Raw genomic sequence first — 26,913 nt, 5'->3', positions numbered from 1 at the left:
TTCCACTACTAAACAGCACCGTAGGGTTTAACAAAAAACACACATACCAGTCAAGAAAAAAAGAAAAGAAAAACCCTAGCTAGGATTTATGGTTTGAATGAATTTACTTTTAGAATTCAAGTAAAGATATGATGGTAACAGAGAGCAATTCAATGGATACTGTAATCTCCACTCTGTTAAACAGCTTTAAACAAGTCCCTTTATCAGCTATACCACCAATGCTTGATTGCATTTTAGTCTCAACTAATGTATCTGCGTCTTCTCTATTTGATTCAATTCTTGATTCTTTTACTGATCTGACTAAGGTAATTTTTATCACTTTATATGCTCATATTCTAATTTATGGCAAAAAAGAGCCGATTCTGTTATCATTTGCCAGTATGGTTTACAATTTGGTTTGTTTAAGTTAAGTTTTTGGCTAAGAAGAAGATTTTTAGCTTAGGATGATTAATGTTTCAATTCGGTATCCGCAGTTTGAAGTTGCTAGGAATGCAAGTGACTGCTGTGAATTAAAGTTTTAAATTAAGTAGATTTGTCACTCTAGAAGAACTATCTAGTTTGCTTTAAATTCTTTGGTTCTTAATTATCTTATCAAGGAAATGCTGCCTTTGTAGTTCAACTTTACACCTTAAATTGTATGGATTTGACAGGATTTTATGAAGGGACAAGAGTTTGATTTTGGTCACTGCGACTATATTATATCAGTGGTGGGTGCACTTTGTCACCTTTTGAAGAAGCCTTGTGAGTTATGACCCTTTATTTAGTCTTAGACAGAAATGAGTTTTTGTTTCATTTTTATTTGTTTTATTCAAAGAGTTATCTGGAAGAGGCGTAGCGGTAACTTATGCTTTTATAAGTAGTAAAGAGATAAATGAAACGACAGAATTTTTGACCAAACTGAACATGACTGGAACATAATAGTAAAATTCCCTAGTTATACCGCCCATCTAGCAAAGGAACCATTTTGAAGTTCTCAAATGCAGGACAGTGCAAAGAAGCTAGGAAATTAATTTTATTCCGCAGTAGCTAAAGTACTATTTACCAATCCTGAAATAAGCTGCCATTTTATCTAATCAATTGTAAAAAAATACTGCAAATAGAGGTCTGCATGGATTATTAATGTCTTGCTGTTTAGCATCCTATCTTTGACTTAAGTAGTAAGTTGCCCCCTCAACTTGTAAACAGGGGGCAAGTAATACATAAATTAACTTTGTGGGCAAATTAGTCATGGACTCGGTGATTATGGACAATTCACCCCATTTTAACAAATTGGCTTACAAGTTGAGTGGTAAATTGCCAATTTAGGGGACAATTAGCTTACAAGTTGAGGGGGCAAATTGCGAAAATAGGGTTAATTGCCCATAATCATCAAGTTTGTGACTTATTTAAGAGTGCAAATTGCTACTCCCTCCATTTTTTTTAGTTGTCCATTTAGCAAAAGTTGCACATATTAAGAAAGTGTGGTTTTTGTCTTAAATTATGGGAGTAAATACTCATATAACTCTATTATATAATAAATGCTTATGTAAATTGAGTCATAGAGTTATTTATTAGGGGAAGGATAAATTTGGAAGATGATAGCTAATATTATCTTGAATTCCTAAAAAGACAACTATTGATGGAAAAATGTATTTGCCTAAAGTGACAACTAAAAAAAAATGGAGGGAGTACTTAAGTTTCCTATCTTTTAACTGATTAAAGTTTCTCTTCAGTGACCAGTTCTAGTAGCATTCAATCATTTATCTGGAAATGTTTTGTTCCGTTGATGAAGATGGCTCATGCATTTGACCGTGAGATGCTTAACCAGGTAAAATTAGTATCTTTTTGTCACGTTAGTTAGATTTATGATCGCAACTGTATCTGTTTGTTGCTAACTGCCTTTTCTATTGCATGCTTTGCATCTTTCAAACTTCAGATTGCTGAATCATTCTTTGACGTTGTGACTGCAACTAATTCGTGGGATATTTTAGAAGCTACCATAGTACCTTTTTTTCTAAGATCAGCAGGTCTGTTGATGAATATGCTTCAAAATGAAGAATCAGATATCTATGAATGGGCTGGTCATTCAGTTCTGTTAAGTGGCCAAAAAGATGTTCCCTACTTGGATAACGAGCTCATGCTGTCTCTTTCTGGGTCCTTTCCTCTGTCAATATCATGCCATATTTTATCCTTAATACTAGAATCTGCTTTACAAAGTTTCAGTGCTGCTTCAGCCATAGAGTTGGCGGTGGAAAATGGGTCTTGTTATGTAGGAAAACTGTTTCTTAAATTACTTTGGGATCTATGTACTTTGAGTGAACGGCTCTTTTCTCAAAGTTTGGAGCACCGGTCTTGTGCTACTGGCTTTCTTCTCCCAATCCTTTTTAAAGCATTTGTTTCTCATCCCACTTTTGAAATCTCCATTCGTGGGAAGCTATGTATTCTTTCTAGGTGATTATTACAATCTACTTTGTCCAGTTTCAAGAATCTTAACTGCTTTCATGTTTACTTGATTTTATCCACACTTTACTCGTTATTTTATTCTCAGCTAGTCACTTTGGATGAATTGCAGAAATCTTTTCTTCAGGAAATTGTGGAAATGCTGCAGATCACTATTTTCTCAAGGGCCTTTAGAGAGAAGAGATGCATATCATGTGCTATCTCTATTTTTGTCATTTTTCTCTTATATGGAAGGATGTGCTAATGCTGATGCAAGTGTTAGAGTAGAAGAATTTGATATTAGAGCTGAAAGAGAGTTGTGGGATGAAATTAAAAAAGGACTGGTACTTATCACAAATTCTCCCCATTTTTTCTCACTATGATATGCCAGTGAAGATAGCAGTCGTCTTCATATTGAAGCATGTGTATCTCTATTTATATTTGACATGGTCTTGCCAGGTTGATGCTGAAAGCTTAGTTAGGAAGCAATCATTACATATATTGAAAGGACTACTAGAAATAAGTGGAGGAACCCGATGTGATACTCTTAATCCAGAGAGGAGATCTCAAGAGGAGTGTTCAGTTACTAATGGTATGACAAAAAGGGCAATATACGCTGACAAGGAAGCTAAATCACTGGGTGTAGGGAAACTTTGTAATTCAGCTGATTCTCCTTTTGATATTAGGCAGCAGTGGGAGGCATTTATTCTTTTATATGAAATGCTTGAGGAGTATGGTACTCATCTCGTAGAAGCTGCATGGGAGCACCAGGTGCTTTATTAACTTCTCATATTCTTCACGTCAATAAGTTTCATATGGACTCTTTTATCTGAATAGATGTGTTCTGTTTTAAATGTTAAAAATAATCAACTATAATTAATCCCCCTAATATGAATGGAAAAGAAGAAGACAAACCTCTTAGTTGGAGACTATGTCAAAGTGGTTTCCATCATTGGCTAATTTGTGAAGAGCAGTTTTAAAGAAACAGCATAAAGAATGCAGTGGTTCATTACTGCAGCATGCCATAAATGGCTGATATAATATCTTATATGCTGAGTAAGAATAGTTTTTTGCAGGTAAACTTGTTGCTTCAGTTTTCAGTTTCGCATGATAATTTTGCAAGCTCTGTTTGTGGAGTTCAGCAAAACCAGAGTGAAATTCTGGGTGAAGTCTTCAGTTGGTTAACTATTTTATGGAAACTGGGTTTTCGTCATGACAATCCCCAAGGTAAACAAATTGTGAGAATAACCTGGTAATTGTGGACAGACCATCAATCAGTTATTTCTGGAGACTTTTTTGCAGCACATTATTCAACCTTTATTTATATCAATTCCTGGGATAATTTCTTTTTGTCTGGAATGCAGTGAGGTGCTTGGTCATGCAATCATTTTTGGGTATTGAGTGGATGAAGTATCATAATGCTGCAGCATCAGTGCCTCAAAGCTTTATTCTTGGTTCATTTGTTGAAGGATTAAATGATCCTGTGCACCACAAAGATTTTGGTTTGCTCCAAATTTGATTTCTCATGAATCTGATTTCCTTATTTAATCATGATGTAACTTGAAAGAATAACCGACATTTTATATTCTGGATAACCTCATAACCTTACAGAATTTAAAGGATTCTTCTAAAACATACAGTCTTTTTGTTTGAGACTTGGTATGATGGGATCACATTAAAGCCATTTGGGCTAAATTTTAAAATCTGTGATATTATTGGTTGAGATTCTATTAATTTAACTATTGTTTAGTGTATGCTGCATGCTGCATATAAAATTCAGTCGATCATCAATTATGCAAGTCTTTGAAGATATTGCCCATATTTGGGATGGAGTAGAATCCTTATAGTTGACCCCAATTAATTTGGGGCTTAGGCTAGTGGGTTGAGTTGACAATTGTTTTGTGTTACTCTTTTCGCAAGATTGTAGCCTTTCTTATTTTAGTTGGGAGTATTTCCTCCTGGCCCTAGTCTGGAATGGTTCATGTACTAGAGAGGAGAAGTATAACCTCATACTTTTCGTTATGTTTTCTGTGCCTGTATTGCAATTTTCTCTTTGCATTATCTGCTGTAAATGACTTCAAATGTTCCAGAGGAAGGACAAGGAGATGTTTAAGTAGTGGTGAAACTTGTTTGAGCATGTGTTAGGAGGATATCTTATCCATCAAGTTGTTATATTTTTCATCTTCTAAAATTTCTTTCTTTGTCAAAATAAAAATGAAAAGGAAAAAAAAATGAAATGAAGAAAAGAATAAAGATGAAGATGCATTGCAGTGAATGAGTTTTAAAGGAACTGTTTGGAAGTAACAGCCTGTAAACAATAAGCTGATTATAGAGATAGAGTAGGTGTTATTCTTTCATTATAGGGGACCCTCAAAACTCTTTATGATGCCTATTTAGTCAACAGTTTTTAGGGGTGAGAGACAGTGTTCCACTCTGACCTTCAGTCAGTTCAGTAGATAGGAAAATAGCTAATAGCTTAATTCTCATAGTTAATGTCACTTGGCTCAACCCTTTCTTTTTACTTATTTATGCTGTTCCCTCAATATAAGCATCCTATCAGTGCCTGTCATAGTTGAAGTATTAATTGTCATTTGCTTTTATGAGCTGTTCATTATGACTTTCAGTGAGATCATTTAACCAATGCTTCTGTTCGATTCTCAATAATTTCATGAGCGAAAGGAAAGCTTAGGATAATATCTTCTATTAATTTGGTTCTAACATGTTCTGCTTTACTTTTTTTCTTTTAGGTTTAAAAGGAATTTACACCTCTAGGACCATAGAAGGTGCAGCCAAGTTTCTGCATCATTATACAAGATGCCTAACTGCAAGGTATATTAATCTGTATGAGTTATATAATTATATTCTATGCTAGAGATGCAAGGGACAGGGTAAAATTTGCATATCACCTCTCATCACCGTTTTCCAAACCTGGAAAACAAGGTTCTCTTCCTTGTTCTATCTTGCTGCTATAGCTGACTTTACTGCTAGTGCTACTATTGACTTGAGTAAAGGCTACTTTATTCTCTAGATTGAGTAAAAACAAGCTTCTTTGAGGAGAAAGTGGGTGGGGATTAGTTTTGTGAAGATTTATACAGCTTGGTGTTGGGGCGTCTCTTTTTCGGTAAATGTTTACTTTTTTGTTTTTTGTTTTTAGTAGCATCATCCTCTAGGTTGTAATCCCCTTTCTTCCTTGATAACATCTTCTTTCTCATAGAAAATAATTTTAGCATTATGGATTTAGGCTTACACAAAAGTGTGGACAATTAGGCGTGGGATCTAGCTTTGTGAACTTTTTCTTGATTTGCAAGGAGTTTTAGTTTTGGGATAATTATTAGTGGGATCTATTTTTGAAAGGATACAAGCTATTTGTAAATTAATTTTATAAATTTGTCATTTTGGTTCCTGTTAGGGGACTCTAAATCTACTGGATCATAGATATGGATTTTAGCGTTGGGGATTTGGATTTACTCAAAAATTGGGACAAATATGCATGGAATTTTGTTCTATAAGAATGCAATTTTTTGTTTAAAATTTTTTAGAGTTAAAGTGCCTCTTATTGAACTTTCTACTGATTAGCAAAAAGTTGTAGCATTAGGGATATAAGGTTACACAAAATGGGGATAAATATGCATGTCATCTACTTTTGGAAGGATACAAGCTTCTTGAAAATTAATTCTACATGTCTATAACTTTGAGTCTCTCTTAGCGGACTGTAAATGTACTGAACTTGTGGTGTTGGGTTATGGACAAAAAAACTAACAAACAAAGAATCTACTTTGTGCAATCAGTTGGAAATTGGAATTGTCTATAATTAATAAAAAGAATGTTCTTTAGGAAAAAGGGCTGATATATGTGATTAATCTTAAATGACTACAGGAAAGGAATCGCCTTTTTGCATAGTTTAGCATCAGTTGCTAAACATCAGTCTTTTGGTAGAGCTGGATTAATGGGTCTTGCTGAATGCATTGCTTCAGCTGCTTCTGGAGTAGGAATGCATGATGCCAATGAAGGTGAATGGAATAAAAATTCTTTGCCTGATGAGGTCCAGCTGGATTCCTCTTCAATAACTATTCCTCTCATTCAAAGAACAGACTTATTGGATGTTTTGAGATATGTCATTGAGAGCAGCAAACGACATTTCAATCCTAATTATCGCCTTCGAGGTCTCTAATAGTAATCTTGTTAGATTATAATAAATTTTATGAATTTGTGTTTTACTCTGCAAGATCCAAAGTCCTGACCACAATTATTTTACATGCTTCTTGATGTTTGTAGTCTGCAAGAAAGTTATAGAGGCTGCTGCTTCAGCTGTCAGTATATTTGATGTGCCACTTGAGGCTGTCTTGCAATTTGTTTCAGCACTGCCCCGGGAGTTTACTGATTATGGAGGTAAAGCATAGCTATGATACATTGGTTCCTTGCTCATGTTTTGCTTCTCTGATAGACTTTGTTTCCTTGAGCTATCTTTTTATTTATTTATTTATTTTTGATATTCATCTATCCCGTCATATTTTCCTCCTTTCCTTATGTTATGTTAGTACTTTGAATTTGTATTTTGACACCAATTACATTTCTAATTAATTTACGGATCTCTCTTTTTATTTGTAGGTCCCTTAAGACACAAAACGCAAGAATGGCTTTTGGGGGTTGATAAGAAACACTGCTGTACTGAGACTCAGCTTCTGAAAAGTCTTCAAGAATTCCCGGATAGTTTTACTAGTTCACAACACATAGATGATGCTTCTGTTCATTTTGATGATGAGGATTTGGATGCATGGGAATATGACTCAAGAAGATGGGCAAGAGTGCTTTTTCTCGTAATCCAGGAGGAAAATGATTTAGTACCTATATTCAAGGTTTGCTTTTACCTGCTAAGTGCAAATGCTTATTAGTAACTCGATTGTCTTATGTGGTATCAACGCGTTTATGTTGCAGCTATACAAATAATTAAGTTTATTCTTATTATGTACTTTAGTTTTAGTCTATTAGTAAGCATAATATCACTTGTATGTTTAGGCTATCATATATATATGAACTTATTGTGGGGCTTGTGAGTTCTGCGTATCAAAGGTTAAGACTTTAAGAATATGTGAGACCTTGTTTTTCCGGATATGAAACTGGTATCTTACTTTTTAAAGTACCCTATTTATCTTTGTCTTCACAATCGTTAATTGTATAGTTAACTTCCTTTTTATATGCAACCGAGGGATTTCTACCTCCTTGTTCATGTAATGTAGGAAAAGGAGGAGCAACTGGTTGAAAAATCAGGACAAATGTAACATACTTGTTCAATTCGCATATGACCAAATAATTCTCGCTTTGTGTCCGTGTGTTTGAGAATGTGCCTTTGTGCTATGATTTGGAACTAGCCTCATGGCAAAACATAGCACTATCTGTTCTGACTATTCTTTTTGCATTCTGCGTCCAGTTTTTTCGCAATTGTGGCGTTGACATCAACAAACAATGCAATCATGCTGGTTGGTCACCTGTGAAGTTTCTTGTCCTCACTATGAACCTGATCGCAGAGATTCAAATACTACGGGATAGAGCAGTTGAACATGGTGGCAAAATAAGATCTGATTTGGACTACAGCTTGTTGGGGACTAGATCCCAGTTGGGTTCTGAGGAAGCTTCTGCCATTAGTGAAAAAATTTCCGATCTTTTTCTGTTGATATTGGTATCAGCAAGCTGAAAGTCTACTCAAATTTATGGTGATATAAAACATTGATGGTACTGAATCTTTTTTCTCTTTTGTTCCTGATTTGCAGGAGGATCTGATCTCTTTTGCTAGCATCTCTTGCTCTATTTTCTGGACTAGTTTGGCTAAGGATACAGATCTTCCTTGTTCAGTGAGAGGAAAACTTGGAGGCCCTAGTCAACGTCGGTTATCATTTTCTACTGGTACTGCTGTGTTGGAAGCTGTATGTTCTTTTTCTTAAATTATTTCTTGGAAATGTTTTCAGTTGATAAAATTTCAAATAACTTGCAAACTTACAAGGCTAGTATTTGGTTTCAACCTTTTTGTGGCTATACTTGTTGGACCATGTTTGTACTAATTTTAGGGTGTTATCTGTATCCTGGATTGATTAAACTGCAATCATCAGTGTATAGTGTTTCCATTGAGTGTCTTAACAGTCTGAGACTGGATAATTTCTTTTTGATGTCCTCCTTTTATTTTGGCACATTTGGGCGTTTTTATGATCACTTTTACTTAGATGAAGCTTTATCCTATTAACTATGACAATGTGTTTTTATTTTATTTCTTGCAAAGTTATTCAAGATTTATTTTGTAATTTTGTTTAATTAAATAAAATAGTTGCAAGTCTACTTGACTAACCATTATCTCTAGTTTCCTTTTTTTATATCTTTACAGCATTTTGTGGGTTTGCCAACGAGCTAACTAATTGTCCTATCAAGTATCCATTGTTTCCATCTACTCCTGGGTTTATTGTAACTTAGTTCAAGGGGACAATTTAGGTGTAAAAGATATAGAAGATGTGTGGATTCTTTTCGTTCAGCTGCTCCAATTATAACCTCTATGAAAGAATTGAAATAATTTCTAAGCTTTTTTTTCCCATTGTTTTGGTCAATTTTATCTTATTGAGCATCGACCGGTATTTGCTGATAGCTGTTTGATTTCTTACATACTCCTAGCTTATTCTTCTTCCCATTTGTGCTTTTACTGCCTTCTTTTCTCCCCATCCCTTGTTTATGATATCCTAAACATTAGGGTGTTGGACATATGTTCTTATAGGTTTTTGCAGGTGATTTTGGTTTTGACCGGTTTCTTGATTTTCTAGATGTTTCTACCTTATTATTATTATCTGGTTGTTATCTATGTGTCTTAATGATACTTTCATTAAGCATGAATTATTAGTGTTATAAACAGAGATAGAGAATAAGTTGTTGTATATTATGTTCAACAATTACAAGGCTATTTATACAAGTATAGAATCTCTATTCTAGGAAGGAAATCCTACTCTAGGAAATAATCAATCACAATCAATCATAATCAATTAGCCTATAATTTAGCTACTAATTAATAGACTAATTGATTCTAATATATCCACATTCCTAATATGCTTTAACACTCCCCCTCAAGTTGGAGCATAGATGTTAATCATGCCCAGCTTGTTACAAAGATAATCAACCCGAACTCCGTTAAGGGCTTTTGTGAAAATATCTCCCAGTTGTTCTCCAGTCTTCACATAATCTGTAGAAACTAAACCTTGCTGAATCTTTTCACGAATAAAGTGACAGTCAATCTCAATATGCTTGGTCCGCTCATGGAACACTGGATTGGATGCAATATGAAGTGCAGCTTGGTTGTCACACCACAACTTAGCTGGCTTAGAAGCTTGCAAACCCAATTCATCAAGGAGTTGGTATATCCACATTATCTCACAAATAGACTTTGCCATAGCCCTATACTCTGATTCTGCACTTGATCGTGAAACTACATTTTGTTTCTTGCTTTTCCAAGAAATCAAATTACCTCCAACAAAAACACAATATCCTGTGGTGGATCTTCGATCTTCTTTCGATCCAGCCCAATCAGCATCCGAAAAACATTCAATCCTAATGTGACCATGATCACCATACAAGATTCCACGACCAGGTGCCCCTTTTAGATAGCACAAAATCTGCTCTACTGCCTTCCAATGATCAATAGTAGGAGATGCCATATACTGACTGACTACACTGACTGAATAAGCAATGTCCGGACGAGTCACAGTAAGATAATTTAGTTTACCCACCAATCGTCTATATCTCTCTGGATCTTCAAATAGTTCTCCATCTTTCGTAAGTTGCAGACCAGGAATCATTGGAGCACTACATGGCTTAGCTCCCAATTTTCCTGTTTCAGATAATAAGTCAAGCACATACTTCCTCTGAGATAAGAAGATGCCTTTCTTGCTTCTGATCACTTCGACTCCCAAGAAATATTTCAACACTCCCAAATCTTTAGTATGAAACTGTGTATGCAGAAAAGACTTGAGAGATGAAATCCCAATGGAATCGCTGCCAGTGATTACAATATCATCCACATACACAACTAATAGTATAATGCCATAATTAGATTGTTTATAGAAAACAGAGTGATCAGATTTACTCTTCTTCATTCCAAACTTCTCAATAGCATCACTGAACTTGCCAAACCAAGCACGAGGACTCTGTTTCAAGCCATATAAGGATTTGCGAAGATGACATACTTTCCCATACTCCCCCTGAGCAACAAAACCAGGTGGTTGCTCTATATAGACTTCCTCCTGAAGATCTCCGTGAAGAAACGCATTCTTGATATCTAATTGATGTAAAGGCCAATGATGAGTAGCCGCCATTGAAATAAATAGCCTCACAGAAGTAAGCTTAGCAACAGGAGAAAAGGTTTCAAAGTAATCCACTCCATATGTCTGAGCATAACCTTTAGCAACAAGGCGAGCTTTTAACCTAGCAACAGAGCCATCAGGATTAACTTTAACAGCAAACACCCATTTACATCCAATAGTTCGTTTCCCTGCAGGTAAATCAACTAAGGTCCAGGTACCATTAGTATCCAAAGCATTCATCTCCTCAATCATAGCTTTACGCCATCCAGCATGGGATAAAGCCTCTTTTACAGACTTAGGAATAGAAACAGAATCAAGAGACGCAATAAAAGAACAAGATGATGACGACAAATGGTCATACGAAACAAAAGAAGACACAGGATAAGTACAAGTACGCTTACCTTTACGAAGAGCAATGGGAAGATCATCGTTCGGAGGCGGATCCGATGACGAAGATGCTGGTTCAGGACATGGAACTAGAGGATCTGAAGTAGGTGTAATTACATGATTAGACGGTTGTGTTCGACGAGAATATGTTTGAATTATTGGAGGCTTAGCCGGAGCACGAGGAGGAGGTACAGAGTGTGATGTAACAGTATATATTAGCAGATCATCCTCCTCCCCCTGACTAGTAGGACCTGAAGATAAAGAAAATGGAACATTTTCCAAGAAGGTGACATCAGCTGATACAAGGTACCTGCTAAGAGTAGGACTATAGCACCTATATCCTTTTTGAACACGAGAATATCCAAGGAAAATACACTTTAAAGATTTTGGATCAAGTTTTGTTATCTGAGGACGGACATCTCTAACAAAACAAGTACAGCCAAATATCCTAGGTTCAATAGGAAACAAAGTTTTATTAGGAAAGAGAACTTGATAAGGAGTCTCACCAGATAGTACCGTGGAAGGCATTCTATTGATTAGAAAACAAGCTGTAGAAACGGCATCAGACCAAAAATATTTCGGAACCTGCATTTGAAATAACAAAGCTCTAGCAGTTTCAAGAAGATGTCTATTTTTTCTTTCAGCAACACCATTTTGGGATGGTGTGTCCACACAACAAGTTTGGTGAAGAATACCATGATTCACCATATAATTTTGAAAGGTGTTTGACAAATACTCTTTAGCATTATCACTTCTTAAAATTTGCACAGGCTTACTAAATTGAGTTTGGATTTCAGCACAGAAATTAGTAAAATGAGAAAATAATTCTGAACGATTTTTCATCAAGTATAACCATGTCGTTCTAGAGTAATCATCCACAAAAGTAACAAAGTATCTGAATCCAGTTTTAGCTGTAACTGGACAAGGACCCCAAACATCAGAGTGTACTAACTCAAAAGGTGCACTAGCTCGTTTATTGATTCTTGGACTAGAACTAAGACGATGATGTTTTGCAAACTGACAAGACTCACAATCTAGAGATGACATGCTAGAAAATTGAGGAAAAAGTTTCTTTAATAAAGGGAGAGAAGGGTGACCAAACCGACAATGTGCTTCAAAAGGAGTTACAATTCCAGTGCAAGCTATAGATTTTGGTATTTCTGGATCAAGTATGTAGAGGCCTCCGGATTCATGTCCCTTACCAATAATCTTCTTCGTCATAAGATCCTGAAACAAACAATAATCGGGAAAGAAAGTGACAGAACAATTCAAAGTACGAGTAAGTTTACTAACAGACATCAAATTGAAAGATAATTGAGGTAAACTAAGAACAGATGACAAAGGTAATGATGACGTGGGTTTAATAGTTCCAGAACCAACAACACAAGATTGCGACCCATCGGCTAAAGTAACAGAAGAGCTAGACTGATTTGACTGAAATTTAGAGAACAAACTAGGATTACCTGTCATATGATCTGTAGCACCTGAATCAATGACCCATTTTGAAGATGAAGAAACAAGACATGTACTAGATTTACCTGATTCAGCAACGTCATTTACTGAACTAGATTGAATGAGCCTGGCATACTCATCTGCAGAAATAGTAACCGTTTTTACAGAGGTTTTAACCGTAGATGCAATACAAATTAACTGAGATCTCTTAGCCTGCAACTTCTTGCAATCTCGCTTCATATGACCCGCTCTATGACAGTAGTGACAAACCACAATTTTATTTTCCGTCATAATTTCCACCAAAGTTGATGACCGACAAAGTTGCAACTAACTGCTTCGTTAGGCAGTAACACAACACTGCTGCAAATACTACTACACTGCTTCTTTAGGCAGAAGAAAAAAAATCCTATTCTTTAGAATAATGCTCTGATACCATGTTATAAACAGAGATAGAGAATAAGTTGTTGTATATTATGTTCAACAATTACAAGGCTATTTATACAAGTATAGAATCTCTATTCTAGGAAGGAAATCCTACTCTAGGAAATAATCAATCACAATCAATCATAATCAATTAGCCTATAATTTAGCTACTAATTAATAGACTAATTGATTCTAATATATCCACATTCCTAATATGCTTTAACAATTAGTAATGTTTTCCTTTGGATGAATAGATAATTTCAATGGGAGCAGTTGCATCTGTCACAACCTGGTGTTCACACTTTAAAAGTGATGGCCAGCTCAAGTTTGCTTGGAGTTTTATGTGGAAATTCTTCTTGAAGGCCTGTTCATCTCTAACTGGTGATTCTGAGGTGTGTAGTAAGTGAGCATCAAAGCAAGTATGAGCAATTCTTTTGCTTTATAATTTTTTGATAGTTTGTTTATGTTCATTTTCACCGACTGATCTTAATGTGTAAAATCAGAGTGAAGCAGAAGTTTGTCTAGCAGCATATGAAGCAGTAGCTCCAGTACTGAGAGCATTAGTTTTCACATTCTCTCCGCTAGCTTTGGATCTTATTAGGGAGAATGATAATTCATCAGGATCTGCTGAAGGCAATGGTAGCAAGGCTTTGTTAGACCAATTGGTTCTTTCCTTCCTTCAGAATATCAATAACCTTGTAGCAGTTGGAGTTCTGGTGCGAACACGAAGGGCAGTTTTGCTTAACTGGAAGGTAATCAATCTGCAATGCTCATCTTTCATTACAAGCTGTTGGCTGTAATAAAAGATGTGTTGTAGTCCCACATTTAGAAGATATAGGCTAATAGGGGGACATATAAGTGGGAAGGGCCCGATTGCTTTAAGGCTTTGAGCTGGGTTATAGCTGTAAAATTCTTCTCACTTGTTGGGGCATACCCGTTTCCTACCAATTGGAGTTAATTTTAATGACACCCATAATTTTCACTATTGGTGTTTTAAACTGGAAAAGGGAATTGCAATTTAAAGTAAAGTTAGTTTTTGATTGGCTATCAACTTAGTCCTTCGTTTCTTTGGCATGATTGATGTGCGTATTTTTTAAAAATTATTTTAATTGTTGTGACAAGTTTTCAACCATTAATAATATGACCTGCACTACTAGATTATTGCTTAACTGAGAGATGTTGAGATGATGTATTGTTACTGAAACAGTGGCTTTGCCTAGAGTCACTGCTGTCTATTCCTCAATATGCTCTTCAGAATGGGGTTCATTTAGAGGAAGATAGATCATTCTTCTCAGATGCAGCAATCAGATGCATTTTTAACGATCTTGTTGAGAGGTAACAAGCAAGATAGCTTAAATAATAATTTTGTTAAGTTTGTTATCTTTCTCATTATAAGTCCAGCTTTAATGTGCTAGTCATAACTCTTAATCATTATCTAGCTTGTGCTGAAGGCCTTTTTAACAATTTATGCTTATTCTTCTTATGACGTCAAACTCATTTTCTCTAGTTATTTATAAAAAGAATTCATTGCTTGTGGCCACTCTCTTTGTCATCTTTTTTTAATCTTCCTATCTACAATAGATATGGAAGAAATGTAAAGCAAACGATATCAAGCAGTGGAATGCCACATATTGGGGAACTCTCCTAAGTCATCTTTGATTATGTTTTAATAGATATTTTTGATAGATAGTTTCTGGCTCTCCTTTCTTCTCTCTCTCTCCCTCGCCCTCACTATTGCTGCATAATGGTTACTCTCAAGCTCTTGGGCTTTCAAGTTTCAATAACAGACTCAATGCATGCTGTTCCTCCAAAACTCTCACTTTATAATTTTCAAAGTGGTCCTCAAGTTGAAAATTCATTCATGATAATGTGATGGGGAAAAATAGATTGTATTTTTTCTAATAAAATTTCTTTCAAATTACTTGCAGCCTTGAGAATGCTGGGGAAGGTTCTGCTTTGCCGATGCTGAGATCTATCAGACTGACCTTGGAGCTTTTAACTGCTGGAAAGTCAGATTCACTTATTTCCTCATCTGGCGTGGATACCCAGGTTGGTCTTATATTGTTGTTTGTCTATATGTTATGCCTATAGTAGGAATCTATTGCATTTACAGCTGCACCTGATTGAAGGTATCAAATGGTTGTGAATTTTGATTATTGATGGAAAAGAGATATTTGGATCAGCTCTTATAATTGCATATTTCTGATGTTTAGTTAAATTTTATTTGAGGATAAAGGGAATAGGAGATATTAAAGCGTCAAAAGTAAAAAGTTGTGTGTGGCGAGTCCCAAGTCTGTACCAGACTTGTTCTTGCATGTAAGGCACACCGAACTTTATTGATAAAACTAGTGAATGTGCTTTTTTAATTTTTGGGGGTTATTTTGGTAGAGGGACAAATGGAGTTCATCTTTTCTAGGAATTCTAACATCAGTGGCCGTATACCCACAGAGTACCGCTGAACACAATTTTTTTTAATTTTTCATAAACTCATAACTGTTTAAAAAATATTAATAATACAAATAATTTATAGAGTATATAATTTTTAATGATTAGCTTATTATTAATACTTATAATTCAAAATCTAAGTACTTTTAGAAATAGTAATTTTATAAAAAAGAAAGCATTTTATGAAAAATGAGAACTTGTGAATTTAAGTAAATTTAAACTTTAATTTAAATTATATTTTTAGAAATAATGACTTTTATAAATAATTTTACTGTAAAGAAGATAAGCAATTTATATGAACTGGAAACTCATGGAAATATAGTTATCAAATCGAGAATCGAAATGCTTGATTAGTGAATTGAGAATCGGGTGAATTGCATGATTCACTGATTCATTACGATTCACTATAGATTCAGCACCAATTTTGTTTGATTTGCGATTCTTGCAGAGATTCAAATCTTTTTGGTGTGAATTGTATCGTATAGTAGGATTCAAATCATGTGGAATTGTATGATTTGAATCGCAAATTGTATGATTTGGATAAAAGTACCTGAGAGTATAAATTAATTTTAAAATAAAATACTTATAGTAGTAATAAGTTTTAAAAATAAAAATAAAAATTAAATAAATAGTTTGCACAAAATGAGAACTCATGTAAATGCTTCGTTAATAATAATTTTGGACATAATAACTATTATAAATAGAAGAAAATCAAGAAACTTCAGAAATAATAACTTTTTTCATAGAAAAATAAAAAATAAACAACTTATACAAACTCTAAAAACTTATAAAAATGTTTCGCCGGTGATAAAAAGAAATAATAGCTTTTGTAATATATAAATAATTAAGTAATTTTAGAGATAACAACTTTTACAATAAAAAGAAATTAAATGATTAATTTACATATACTATAAAATCATGACAGAATGCATTAAGAATTAAATAATGAATTTACATAAAGTAGTTTATATAATAAGTAGTTAATTATATAAATTTTGCACTAATGAGAATGCTCTATTTATAATATTAATTAATTTTAAAATTAAATACTTTTAAGAAAGTAATTTTGTATAATAAGTTTTATACATTGGAAAGTAATGATAATATTCTATTGATGGCATTCATTTGAAATTATTTCTTCTATGGGGTTTAATATTTCTTATTCCTTTTTTAACTGATGGAATGCACAATTGAATTCTGAACCACTTAAACTATAAAACAAATAAGATAAAAATCTCTGCCTCTGTTAATCCCTCCCTCACTGTATTTAACAGATAAGGCAGTTTTAGGAATTGTAACCAATTCTGGTTGCATGTGAACATAATATTTATTTTGGATGCAATTGAAATATTATCATTCATTGCAGCAACAATTTTAGTTTATTTTCAAGTCAATTCTACTAGGGAATTCAACTACAAGTAAAATTAATTCCTTACCTTGTCTTCATATAAAGTGCTATTGCATTTTCAGGATGCATCTTTTCACTTCTCAGTGAGCTTACTCGAAGATTATTGCTGATTCTGTCAAACAAAAAGAACTTATCATTTGTTTTTAATCTCATGCCAGCCAACATACTGTTTGGAAGTAAAATATTATTTAGGATAAAAATCCAGTATAATTTCAGAATCAAAGCACAAACCTTCATCATTGGTCCACAATCCTTTTTGTTTTCCTTTGTTTTGCTCAAGTGGCTGAGTGAACCTTTTGACTTATCAGTTGATGACTCGGAATGCAGATGATGTGGCTTTTGGTTCGTTCTTCTTGGATATTGCATCTCAGCAACAAGAAACGGAGGGTTGCACCTATTGCTGCATTATTGTCTTCTGTCCTGCATTCTTCTGTATTTGGTGATGAGGCCATGCATTCAAATAGTAATGCAGCTGGACCTCTGAAATGGGTATGTGACTCCTATGTTTGTGTAAATATAACCGAATTTTACCCTGCTTGGACCTACATATGCTCCACTTCATGATGATTATTACTAGTGAATTTTATTTTATTTTTTGTTTAATATCATTGTTGCAGTTTGTTGATAATATTCTTGAGGAAGGTAAAAAAAGTCCCCGTACAATTCGTCTTGCGGCATTGCATTTAACGGGGTTGTGGCTTTCACATCCAAGGATATTGAAATACTACATAAAAGAACTAAAGATGCTTACACTATATGGTTCTGGTGTGTTACCTGCTCCTCTTATCAGTAGTATCGGATTGTGACTAGCTTTCTTTTTGCTTCTTTTAAATGTAAAGCTCTTCAGTCTGAGTGTTTCCTTGAACAGTTGCATTTGATGAAGATTTTGAAGCTGAATTAGCTGAGAATCGTGATGCAAAGACTGAAGTTTCATTATTGGCTAAAAGCCCAGATTCTGAATTGACTGAAGTAAGCTATCATAATTTATCATAATAATGATTTTTCCTCTTACAATCATGCATATTTGAACTGTGATGATGAAATTTTGCAAGTAAAAAAGGATAAATCCTGAGCAGCTAGTTTATTTCTTTATCCAGTTTGTTGGACTATGTTGACTATACTAGAGCAATTGTTTAGTGGCCTAGATCTATTAGTGAAACCATTTTACATGTGTTTATAGTCTTTCTCCAGTTTGTACATATCAAAAAACTAATCCATCCAAAAGTTCAAATTATTAGGTAAGACTTGATTTTATTATCTCTAATACACTCTCGCATGCGAATGCCCATAGGGCTTGAACATTAACAAGCAGAAGGCCTGTGCTCAAATGTTTTAATTAATTAAATGGGGGTTGTTAAGAATCAAACTCTAAACTTTTGACCACGGAGGATCTGATATCATATCAAATGACCAATCGATCCAAAAGTTCAAAGTGTTAGGTGAGGCTGCGACAATAATTTCATTATCTCTAACTGTATAAAATGAAGTCAAGTGTCATTTGGCTAGCTTGCCTTCTACTTTTTCTTTGTTTTTCATCACGAAACATTTTGATACCTTTTATTGTCCTTTTGAATGTATCCTTGTTCACCTATTTTGTTTTTCAATGTGTTTGTGGAAGCAACAAGCTAAGAATTATAGTAATGATTTGTGTATGGAGATCAAATTGCATAGCAAGTGTCTCTCTGGCTTGCTTTATGAAGTTGCAAAATATTTGCTTTGATTCATGATTTCTCTGTAGGCATTCATCAATACAGAGTTGTACGCGCGTGTGTCTGTTGCAGCCCTATTCTGTAAGTTAGCTGATTTCGCCGATTTGGTGGTATCAGCTGAAGGAAATGAAAATTGTTGTGCTGCTCTCGAATCTGGAAAGTTATTCCTGCTAGAGCTTCTTGATTCTGCGGTACTGACTAGACTTCCTTCCCAGTTTCTAAGTTGAATATTTGTTATTTGTGATTCTTCCAATGGACCTATACTGTCTTGGCATTTATCCTTTGAGTTTTCTTAGCATACATATGTCAGCCCAAAACAGTGAAAACCCATGTAATCGCACTTCTAAATGCTATCAGATAGATAGCCATTCTTTAGAATTATATAGAAGACTTTATTTATGAAATCTCGCGCTCTTTGACATAATTGGAAAATGGTCTTGATTTATGCAGGTAAATGACAAGGATGTTGCAAAGGAGTTGTACAAAAAGTATAGTGGGGTGAGTAATGAAAAGTTGATGCATGGTTGGAAGTTCAGTACCATGAAGAACTGGATCTGTTTTAAGTGAAAAAAATTGAAACCAAAAATTGGTCAATTATTGTTTGTATAGTTGCAATACAGTTCCTGAATTTTTTGAAAATGGTTTATTTATAGAAGAATGTGATTAAAAATCTCCAGAAAGTTTTAAAAGAATAATATGTTAATCAAAAATTACTGTTTTACCTCTTCTTACTCGCTGTTGTACTATGCTGATCATTTGTTTCTCTTTTTTGACAGATCCATAGGCGCAAAATACGTGCCTGGCAAATGATATGTGTTTTATCACGATTTGTTAGTGATGATATAGTTGGGAAAGTTACATGTAACTTGCACATTGCCCTTTATGTAAGTGTTGCTAAATTTGATGTAAAATCTATCTCCTAGTGCGCTCCATATTAATTTTTATAACACAAGAATGTGAATTTTCATTTTACTTCAGAGGTTTTGGCCATATACAGTCGACCTCTAATAATTAATATACATGGTGGATTGAAAATTTATTAATTATTAAAATTATTAATTTATTGAATATTAAATAAGATGTAATATTGAAATTAGTTTCCTGAAATCTTAGAATTATTAATTTATTGAGCATTAATTATTAGAGGGTCTACTGTAATAAGGAAGTAATGTTTCAGCATTCTCTTAAACAACTGTTAAATTTTAATTCTGCATGATTTGTCAAAGGTTTGCTCCATGGACACTGTTCAAGAGACTTTCCATTCTTAAACATGTGGTCTGTTCCTCTGTGTCTCACACATAGGCACTTCCACACGACAACATACTTCACATTTTGCTGTGGGTACTAGGTAGCATTCAGAACATCATGGCAAGATTGATCTTTTAAAACTTTTAATTACACTAAATTTGGGGCCTTGCTTCTCTTATGTGGCGCATAATTGTTGTTTTTCTCATTTGGAACTCTAGGTAGGAAACAGAAAATAAAACTCAAATAAATTTATACTCTTTTATGACTGGTTACTGATATATTGGTGTGAGTGGAAATGAGGAAATTTAAAACCAGGGTATAATTTGCATAAGTCTCCCCTTCACAGGCAGTGTTTGATATTAGTCTCATTCTTGCTTCTTCTAATATCAGAACTTATCTCTTACTGTTATTATCTGCTTAAGGGCATTAAACTTAGAAAAACTTGATTAATTGGTAATGTCTAATTACCACAAGGATTTTAAGATCAGTTATATTGTAATTTTTGCTGCACTTCCTTTTTCCCTTCTCTATCATCTTTTGTATTCACTGTCATCTATGATTAGGGCATACTGCATAGTGCTATAGTCCTCTCAAGAATCATCACTTCTCACCGAACTAATACAGGATAGTTTAAAAGTACGAGTCTGTTAAAATCCATAACCTTCATAAAGGCATCTTTTGCAACAGTAACAAAATTGTAATTAATTTAATATTTGATTTTAGAGTCTTGGGTATTTAGAATGAAATTTCTTGTGAACATTTTCCTCTTAGCTTTCCTGAACCTTTTTGATGCAACTTAATTTTTATTTCACTTTTTTTTTTAATTCTTGCGGAAACGTAATAATTTGCTCTGTTATTTTGTAGAGAAACAACTTACCAGCAGTTCGGCAATACTTAGAGACATTCGCAATTAATATTTACTTGAAGTTTCCATCATTGGTAAGCAAGAGGTTTTCTGTTAGTTTAGGGAAGATGGTGAGAAAATTTGGTACACTTTGTGTTGAAGTTTTCATCAGCTGGAGGCTTGTAGCACTTGTGCCAAGCATGAAATATACTAAAAAGCATAATACATGTCTAATAGAGAGAAAGATGCAATATATGTGGCCTGGGAACCAGAACACAAGTGAACTACTCTTTTTCCCTGGCTGCTGATGTTCATTGCTTATAAGGAAACTAACAAATTCTTAAAATCTGAAAATTAATAGTAACAAAGGATGCATGCAGCCTGGGATGGAGACAACAAGCCTTCCATAATATCATTAACTGGATTAGAATAGATCTCCTTGGAAATACTATGCTGAAGAAAAAGGCAATCAAATTGTCCATCATATTTGCCCATTCCACCTTTCTGGGCTTCTAACCATTTTTAGGCAGAAAAAGGCATTAGCTAAACATGCAAAACATGGACAAACAAAACATTGTAATCATTATTATATATATATGACTTTGTAGACGACTTCTTCAAAAGATGTTTACTTTTCCCTCCTACCTGTGCTCATTTCCCACCACCTTCCACTCCTTTGGCTGTATTGTTATATTAAATCTTCTGGAACGCGGCTTCCGAAAAACATTGAAAGCAGTTTAAAAAGGGAGTTACTTGTGGAGGAGCTGAATTTTAGAATTATATTAATGTAGAATACCTATTACTGTGAGTCTGTGAGCCACCATTATTTACAATTTTAGTTGCTACAGTAATTGCACATAATATCTTTTTAATTGTCTTCAGTTTATATTTCACGGAGCTCTTTATGTGATAAAAAAACTTGGTGGATTCCATATGATTTTGTTAAGAGTTGAATCAACCTAGCAGGTATACGACTTAATAATTTAATTTGGAATAATAATGATACTCACAAAGTGCAGACTACACAATGTAATTTTTTTATGGAATGAGGTAACTTCAGGTAAGTATGTAACAAGCCGAATCTGTATCCAGGACAGTAACAAGATAGTTGCATGAAAGTTGTGGCAACTTCCTGATGTCAATGTGAAAATGAATCTATCAGAGGTCATATTTTGAAAATTGAATGCCTCACAATTTATTTTTTATGCATTATGCTTTGCTGTGACTTATGTTATAGAGCTGATACTGGAGCTTTTGCTGGAATACTTAGTAATACATTTATGTTCATGTTCTCACAGATTTATTTGATCATTGGCTTGATTCATTTAATCCTCTCTTTTGAATCCATTTTTTTGGCTTTATTCCCATCTCAGGTTGTCGAACAATTAGTTCCTATTCTACGAGATTATAAAATGAGGCCACAGGTAACTATTATAGTGCTGTCCTCTCTTCTTTATTCCCTTTCGGCATTAGATACTTACTTACTAGTAGATAATTGATACTGAAAGAAAGGATATTTCTAGTTTTTTAACTATCTTAATTTCGTTGGGACTTGAGGATTCAGAAAGATGATTTTATTAATTTATCAAATTTCATTTGACTTCTCTAGTTTGTTTTGTTGGAAATACCAGTGTCAACCTTAATCTAATACCTTAGGTTCCTCCCACTTTGAGACAAGATAAATACCCATCCCTGACATAGGCACAATCTCTCTCTCTCATTCTTATTTATCTTTATACTTGGAGGATTTTATTCATGCATGCACCCTTATCTGGTCTAAATGTTTGGTTTCTGCCTGAAAATAGATAGGTTTTTAAGTTTGGTTGTTTTCTCAGTTTTTCGCATCTTTATTCTTGTCCATTTCAATTGGTGCTCCTGCTATTTGATAGAAACCTATAATGGCATGATAATAGATTGGTGGTCTTCCTAATATTCGCATTTACATTCTTGTCCATGCCTAATATTTGAATTAATTGGATCACAGTGGGAGAGATGGACATTTATGTATTATCTTGTCAATGATTTCTATCTCTTGCACGGGTCGGGTTATTGCAAATTTTACTAAATGTAGCGATGTTTAATTGTCAAACACAGGCACTCTCTTCCTACGTGTTCATAGCAGCAAATATCATTCTCCATACGTCTAAGGAGTTTCAGTCCAGGCATATGGATGAATTACTTCCTCCAATAATTCCATTGTTAACCTCTCATCACCACAGCTTGCGGGGTTTTACGCAGGTCCTGATAGCCTGGACAATCTTTTCATTGATGTAAGCATCATGTCTATGGGTACTTGATACTTTGTTCTGCTATATTTTTGCAGTTGCTTGTCTACCAAGTTCTATCTAAATTTTTTTCTCCATTGGACTTTGGAGCCTCTGCAACCATGGGTTTGGAAAAAATATGCTTTGAAGATTTAAAATCGTACCTGGCAGAGAATCCTGATTGTAAGCGGTATGATATTCATCTTCATTTCTGACATGAGAAATTTTTACTATCCTATGAATTATCATTGCGTTAAACCATTATATTTACATTTCATCCACTTCCATTATCATGTTCCCATGATTGGAATTCTGAGCCACTGTAATTCTTAAACACTTCATTCAGATGGCACCCTTTTGAGTTGCTTTGAAAGGAAGATTATGTGGCTAACTAGTCTTTTGTTATGTCTATGACACGTTCTATTATCATCCATCTATAAGAAACACTTTCTATGTTGCTTATCTTGTTCCTGCCTGATAACAATAGATCATGAAACCATAAGCCCATTATATGTCTTTATGTACCAGTGACAGTGTATGCAGGTTTTCTAACTAAAAAAGAATTACATTTACAGGACATCCATGTTATTGCTGTGATGTTTTCTATGTGTTAGTTTGATTATTCTGTCAATTGTCAAATTTCTCTTTCAGCTTACGAGCATCAATGGAAGGATATCTTGAGGCCTATAATCCTGTTGTCTCCAGTACTCCAAGTGGAATTTTTATCAATCGAGTTGAGGTCAGAGACATTTGTCTGAAGTTTTATATGACAGCTTACAGCAATTATCCAGATCCTGATATTCTCTTCTGGATTCTGTTTCTTTCATGAGCTCCTTTTTAGCCTTCGTTAATTTTTTCAATTCATCTCTGTATATAAAGTAAAGCAAATAATCCATTCTGATATTGCTTGCATTTTTGTTTTTTGATTTTAACTTTTTGTTCTAAAGTGCTTCACTAGTGTATTCTGAATTACTACAGATGACATCTAAAACATAGTGATATAGCAACATATAGTATTTTTATTTCGTCCCTGGGACATGCTATAAATGAATAAGAATCTCTAGTTGGATATATTTATTTTTTTGAAAAATAAATAAATTAGAGCTCCTTATTTACCACCCTTTTGCGCATTATAGGAACTTGAATTTGAGTGCGTCCCAACATCCCTCTTGGAGGAGGTGCTCAACTTTCTTAATGTAAGTACACTATCATTTCTTACGATTTTTCTTGTGTTGCTGGCATCTTACATTTAAGATTTTCAGGATGTCAGGGAAGACCTCAGATCTTCAATGGCAAAGGATGTTGTTACTATCAAGAATGAGAGCTTTAAAGTTGATGAAAATCATAACTACACGAGAGTATTACCTGATAATGGACTCCCTAAAGAAATATTATTTGACTTTCAGAAAAAAGTTACTCCCAACAAACATGAGAAAAGAGATGATAATTCCAGCTCCATTTTCGGAAGCAATTTGTTCCAACAACTTTTAGGTATGTTATTGACATTAATTTTCCTTTTCCCAATTGGTCCAAATTCTTATTAAATAGCATTGACCAGTATTGCTTAATGACTGGTGAGGACGGAAAGTATCTGCCAGCTAATTAGTTTGTGAACAAGGCATGGTCAGTTGAGACAAGATGCCAGGCCAGAAACCTAGGATTTAGGCAATCCAAGTTTGGATACCTTGAAGGACTAATGGTATTCTCGAAAAGCTTAGGATCTCTGAAAATAACCCAACAAGGCTTCTTAAGGACGCAAACTTTTTGTAATCTTCTACTGAATATTGTTGTAGCCATATTTCAAATTTGTCTATTTTAAATGCAGAAATGGAAAAGGAAGATGAACTTCTTGACCAGTCATTACAATCTAGAACACTGACCATGGAAAGATCAAAAGCAAGTCGACAACATCTTATCCTTGTGGCATCATTCCTTGATCGAATACCCAACCTTGCTGGGTTGGCACGGACATGTGAGGTATGTGTGCAGTGTTCATACTAGTATTTTACATAATGCTTGACTAGTAATTTTTAGATATTTCTTACAGAGTTGCATTTTTTATCCGCTCTTGCAGATATTTAAGGCATCAGGGCTAGCCATTGCAGATAAAAGCATACTAAATGACAAGCAATTCCAACTCATCAGGTTTTGATAATGACTTGCTTGCTGCCTGGATTTTTTTTTTTTTTTTGAGGTCTTGTCTTTCATTAAGGGTGTGGCATTCTATTCTGCAATCTGTCTAGTATCATATAATACATAATAGGCCTAATGTCTTAAAAAACCCCGACCTTTTAGCCCCTTTTCAATCATACCCTGACGTTGAAAATTTGTCAATTTTACCCTATTTTGCATTTTTGTGTTTCAATTGTACCCTGAAAAATTAAATTAACGTCTTTTGCGTTTGGAAATTTGTTTAAAACATTCTCCATGTCTCGCATATATTAATTGTATATTTTTAAAATTTATTTAAATTTAGTTAAATTAATTAAGAATTTAAATTAGTGTTAATTTGATTATGGTTTTTAGTTAGTTTTTAAAAATAAAGGACTTATTTGTACTTTTTTGAATAAAAAAGAATTTAATTTCATGTTTAGACTTAATTAATTGAATGATTTCATCAGTTAAGTAAAAAAATTAACAAAAATTAAAATATTGGGGTACAATTGAAAACGGAAAATTCAAAAGTGGGTAAACTTGACAAATTTTCAACGTCGGGGTGGAATTGAAAAAAAGTTTAAAGGTGAGGGGTTTTTGAGTGATTAGGCCTACATAATAAGCAGTGTTTTTGTACATATGCACAGATCTGTAGTGATGCACCCTAATATGTTAAAGTACCTTAAGAACTTGAATTTATCGCAAGTTAAGGTTTGACATTAACAAGACTGGCGGATACTAATTCAATTTGGCTGGGTTATCAAGATTTTCATTGGCATATTAAGATTTTAATCACATTGCACTCATGATTGAGGATAGACCAATTTCTATTCTACCTTAAAACTGTTTAAATAATTAGATGACTGCAGGAAATTTTTTCCTTCATGTGAATGCTTTATATAGATTTCCCACTAGCAAATTGATCTTGGTAGTTTTACTGCATTATTCATTTGCTAGTTTTTTGTCTTTTAGTGTGACAGCGGAGAAGTGGGTTCCCATCATAGAAGTTCCAGTAAATAGTGTGAAGCAGTTCTTAGAGAAGAAGAAGCGAGAAGGCTTCTCTATCTTGGGATTGGAGCAAACAGCCAATAGTGTGCCCCTCGACCAGTATGCCTTCCCTAAAAAGACAGTATGTCACTCTTAAACTTACTTCTTATGTGAGGAATAAACCAAAAGAAAATAAAACATCCTAAAACTAAATAGTGTGAAGAAATTCTCCATCATATGTTTTCTTTAACAGGTGAGCTGTGCTTGAGCAAAGGCAAATTTGGTTTTACATCATCACCTATTTTCTAAAATTAAAAATGTCACATGCTTTCATATTATTTTCACGAGATCTGCAGAACATGTGCTGATTGGATTATTTTGCTAGGTCCTGGTGCTTGGACGTGAAAAGGAGGGTGTTCCCGTTGATATAATCCATATATTAGATGCTTGCATTGAGATTCCTCAACTGGGAGTGGTCAGGTCACTCAATGTACATGTAAGTGGAGCCATTGCTCTTTGGGAGTATACTCGACAGCAAAGATCTCAATAGTTCGCCTTGGATGGATTTTGCCTTGAAGATATGTTAAGAAGCGTATCTTCACAACACCTTTAGTGCTTATAAACTAAGGCTTATTTTACAGAAGTAATTTATTTGTTAAATATTTGTCCAGTTGAAATGTTGTAAAATCAGTTTAGTTTAGTCCTTGTTGCCTTTCACTTTTAAGGGCATTTAAAAGCTCCTGAAAGATTGCTGCATTTATTCTTGTAACTTGAAACTAGAATCATGTTTTGTTATTTATAAATCAAACTCCAAGTTTACTCATGAAAAAATGTCGTGCACTTC

General features: G+C 34.2%; 1 protein-coding gene across 1 annotated transcript; it reads left to right on the top strand.

Annotated features, from left to right (window-relative positions):
- Positions 1-26,838, top strand: LOC126677835 (uncharacterized). Its single transcript, XM_050372634.2, has 35 exons — positions 1-305; positions 651-741; positions 1,713-1,807; positions 1,916-2,430; positions 2,552-2,762; positions 2,878-3,189; positions 3,495-3,645; positions 3,783-3,920; positions 5,166-5,247; positions 6,295-6,581; positions 6,694-6,807; positions 7,027-7,274; positions 7,847-8,095; positions 8,187-8,339; positions 13,265-13,402; positions 13,514-13,762; positions 14,218-14,345; positions 14,939-15,059; positions 17,191-17,352; positions 17,481-17,628; positions 17,732-17,832; positions 18,602-18,763; positions 19,023-19,070; positions 19,349-19,456; positions 20,685-20,759; positions 22,038-22,088; positions 22,759-22,902; positions 22,988-23,118; positions 23,580-23,667; positions 24,065-24,124; positions 24,191-24,419; positions 24,754-24,905; positions 25,003-25,073; positions 26,055-26,211; positions 26,455-26,838. Exons 1-35 carry the CDS (start codon positions 129-131, stop codon positions 26,617-26,619), a joined length of 5,511 nt encoding a protein of 1,836 aa, XP_050228591.1. The 5' UTR covers positions 1-128; the 3' UTR covers positions 26,620-26,838.
- The last annotated feature ends 75 nt before the right edge of the window (positions 26,839-26,913 follow it).

Source organism: Mercurialis annua, linkage group LG4 (assembly GCF_937616625.2).
Source record: "Mercurialis annua linkage group LG4, ddMerAnnu1.2, whole genome shotgun sequence".
In the NCBI taxonomy this organism is placed as follows: Eukaryota; Viridiplantae; Streptophyta; class Magnoliopsida; order Malpighiales; family Euphorbiaceae; genus Mercurialis; species Mercurialis annua.
Note: the sequence above shows the minus strand (reverse complement) of the source record. Positions and strands in the feature narration are given on the sequence as shown.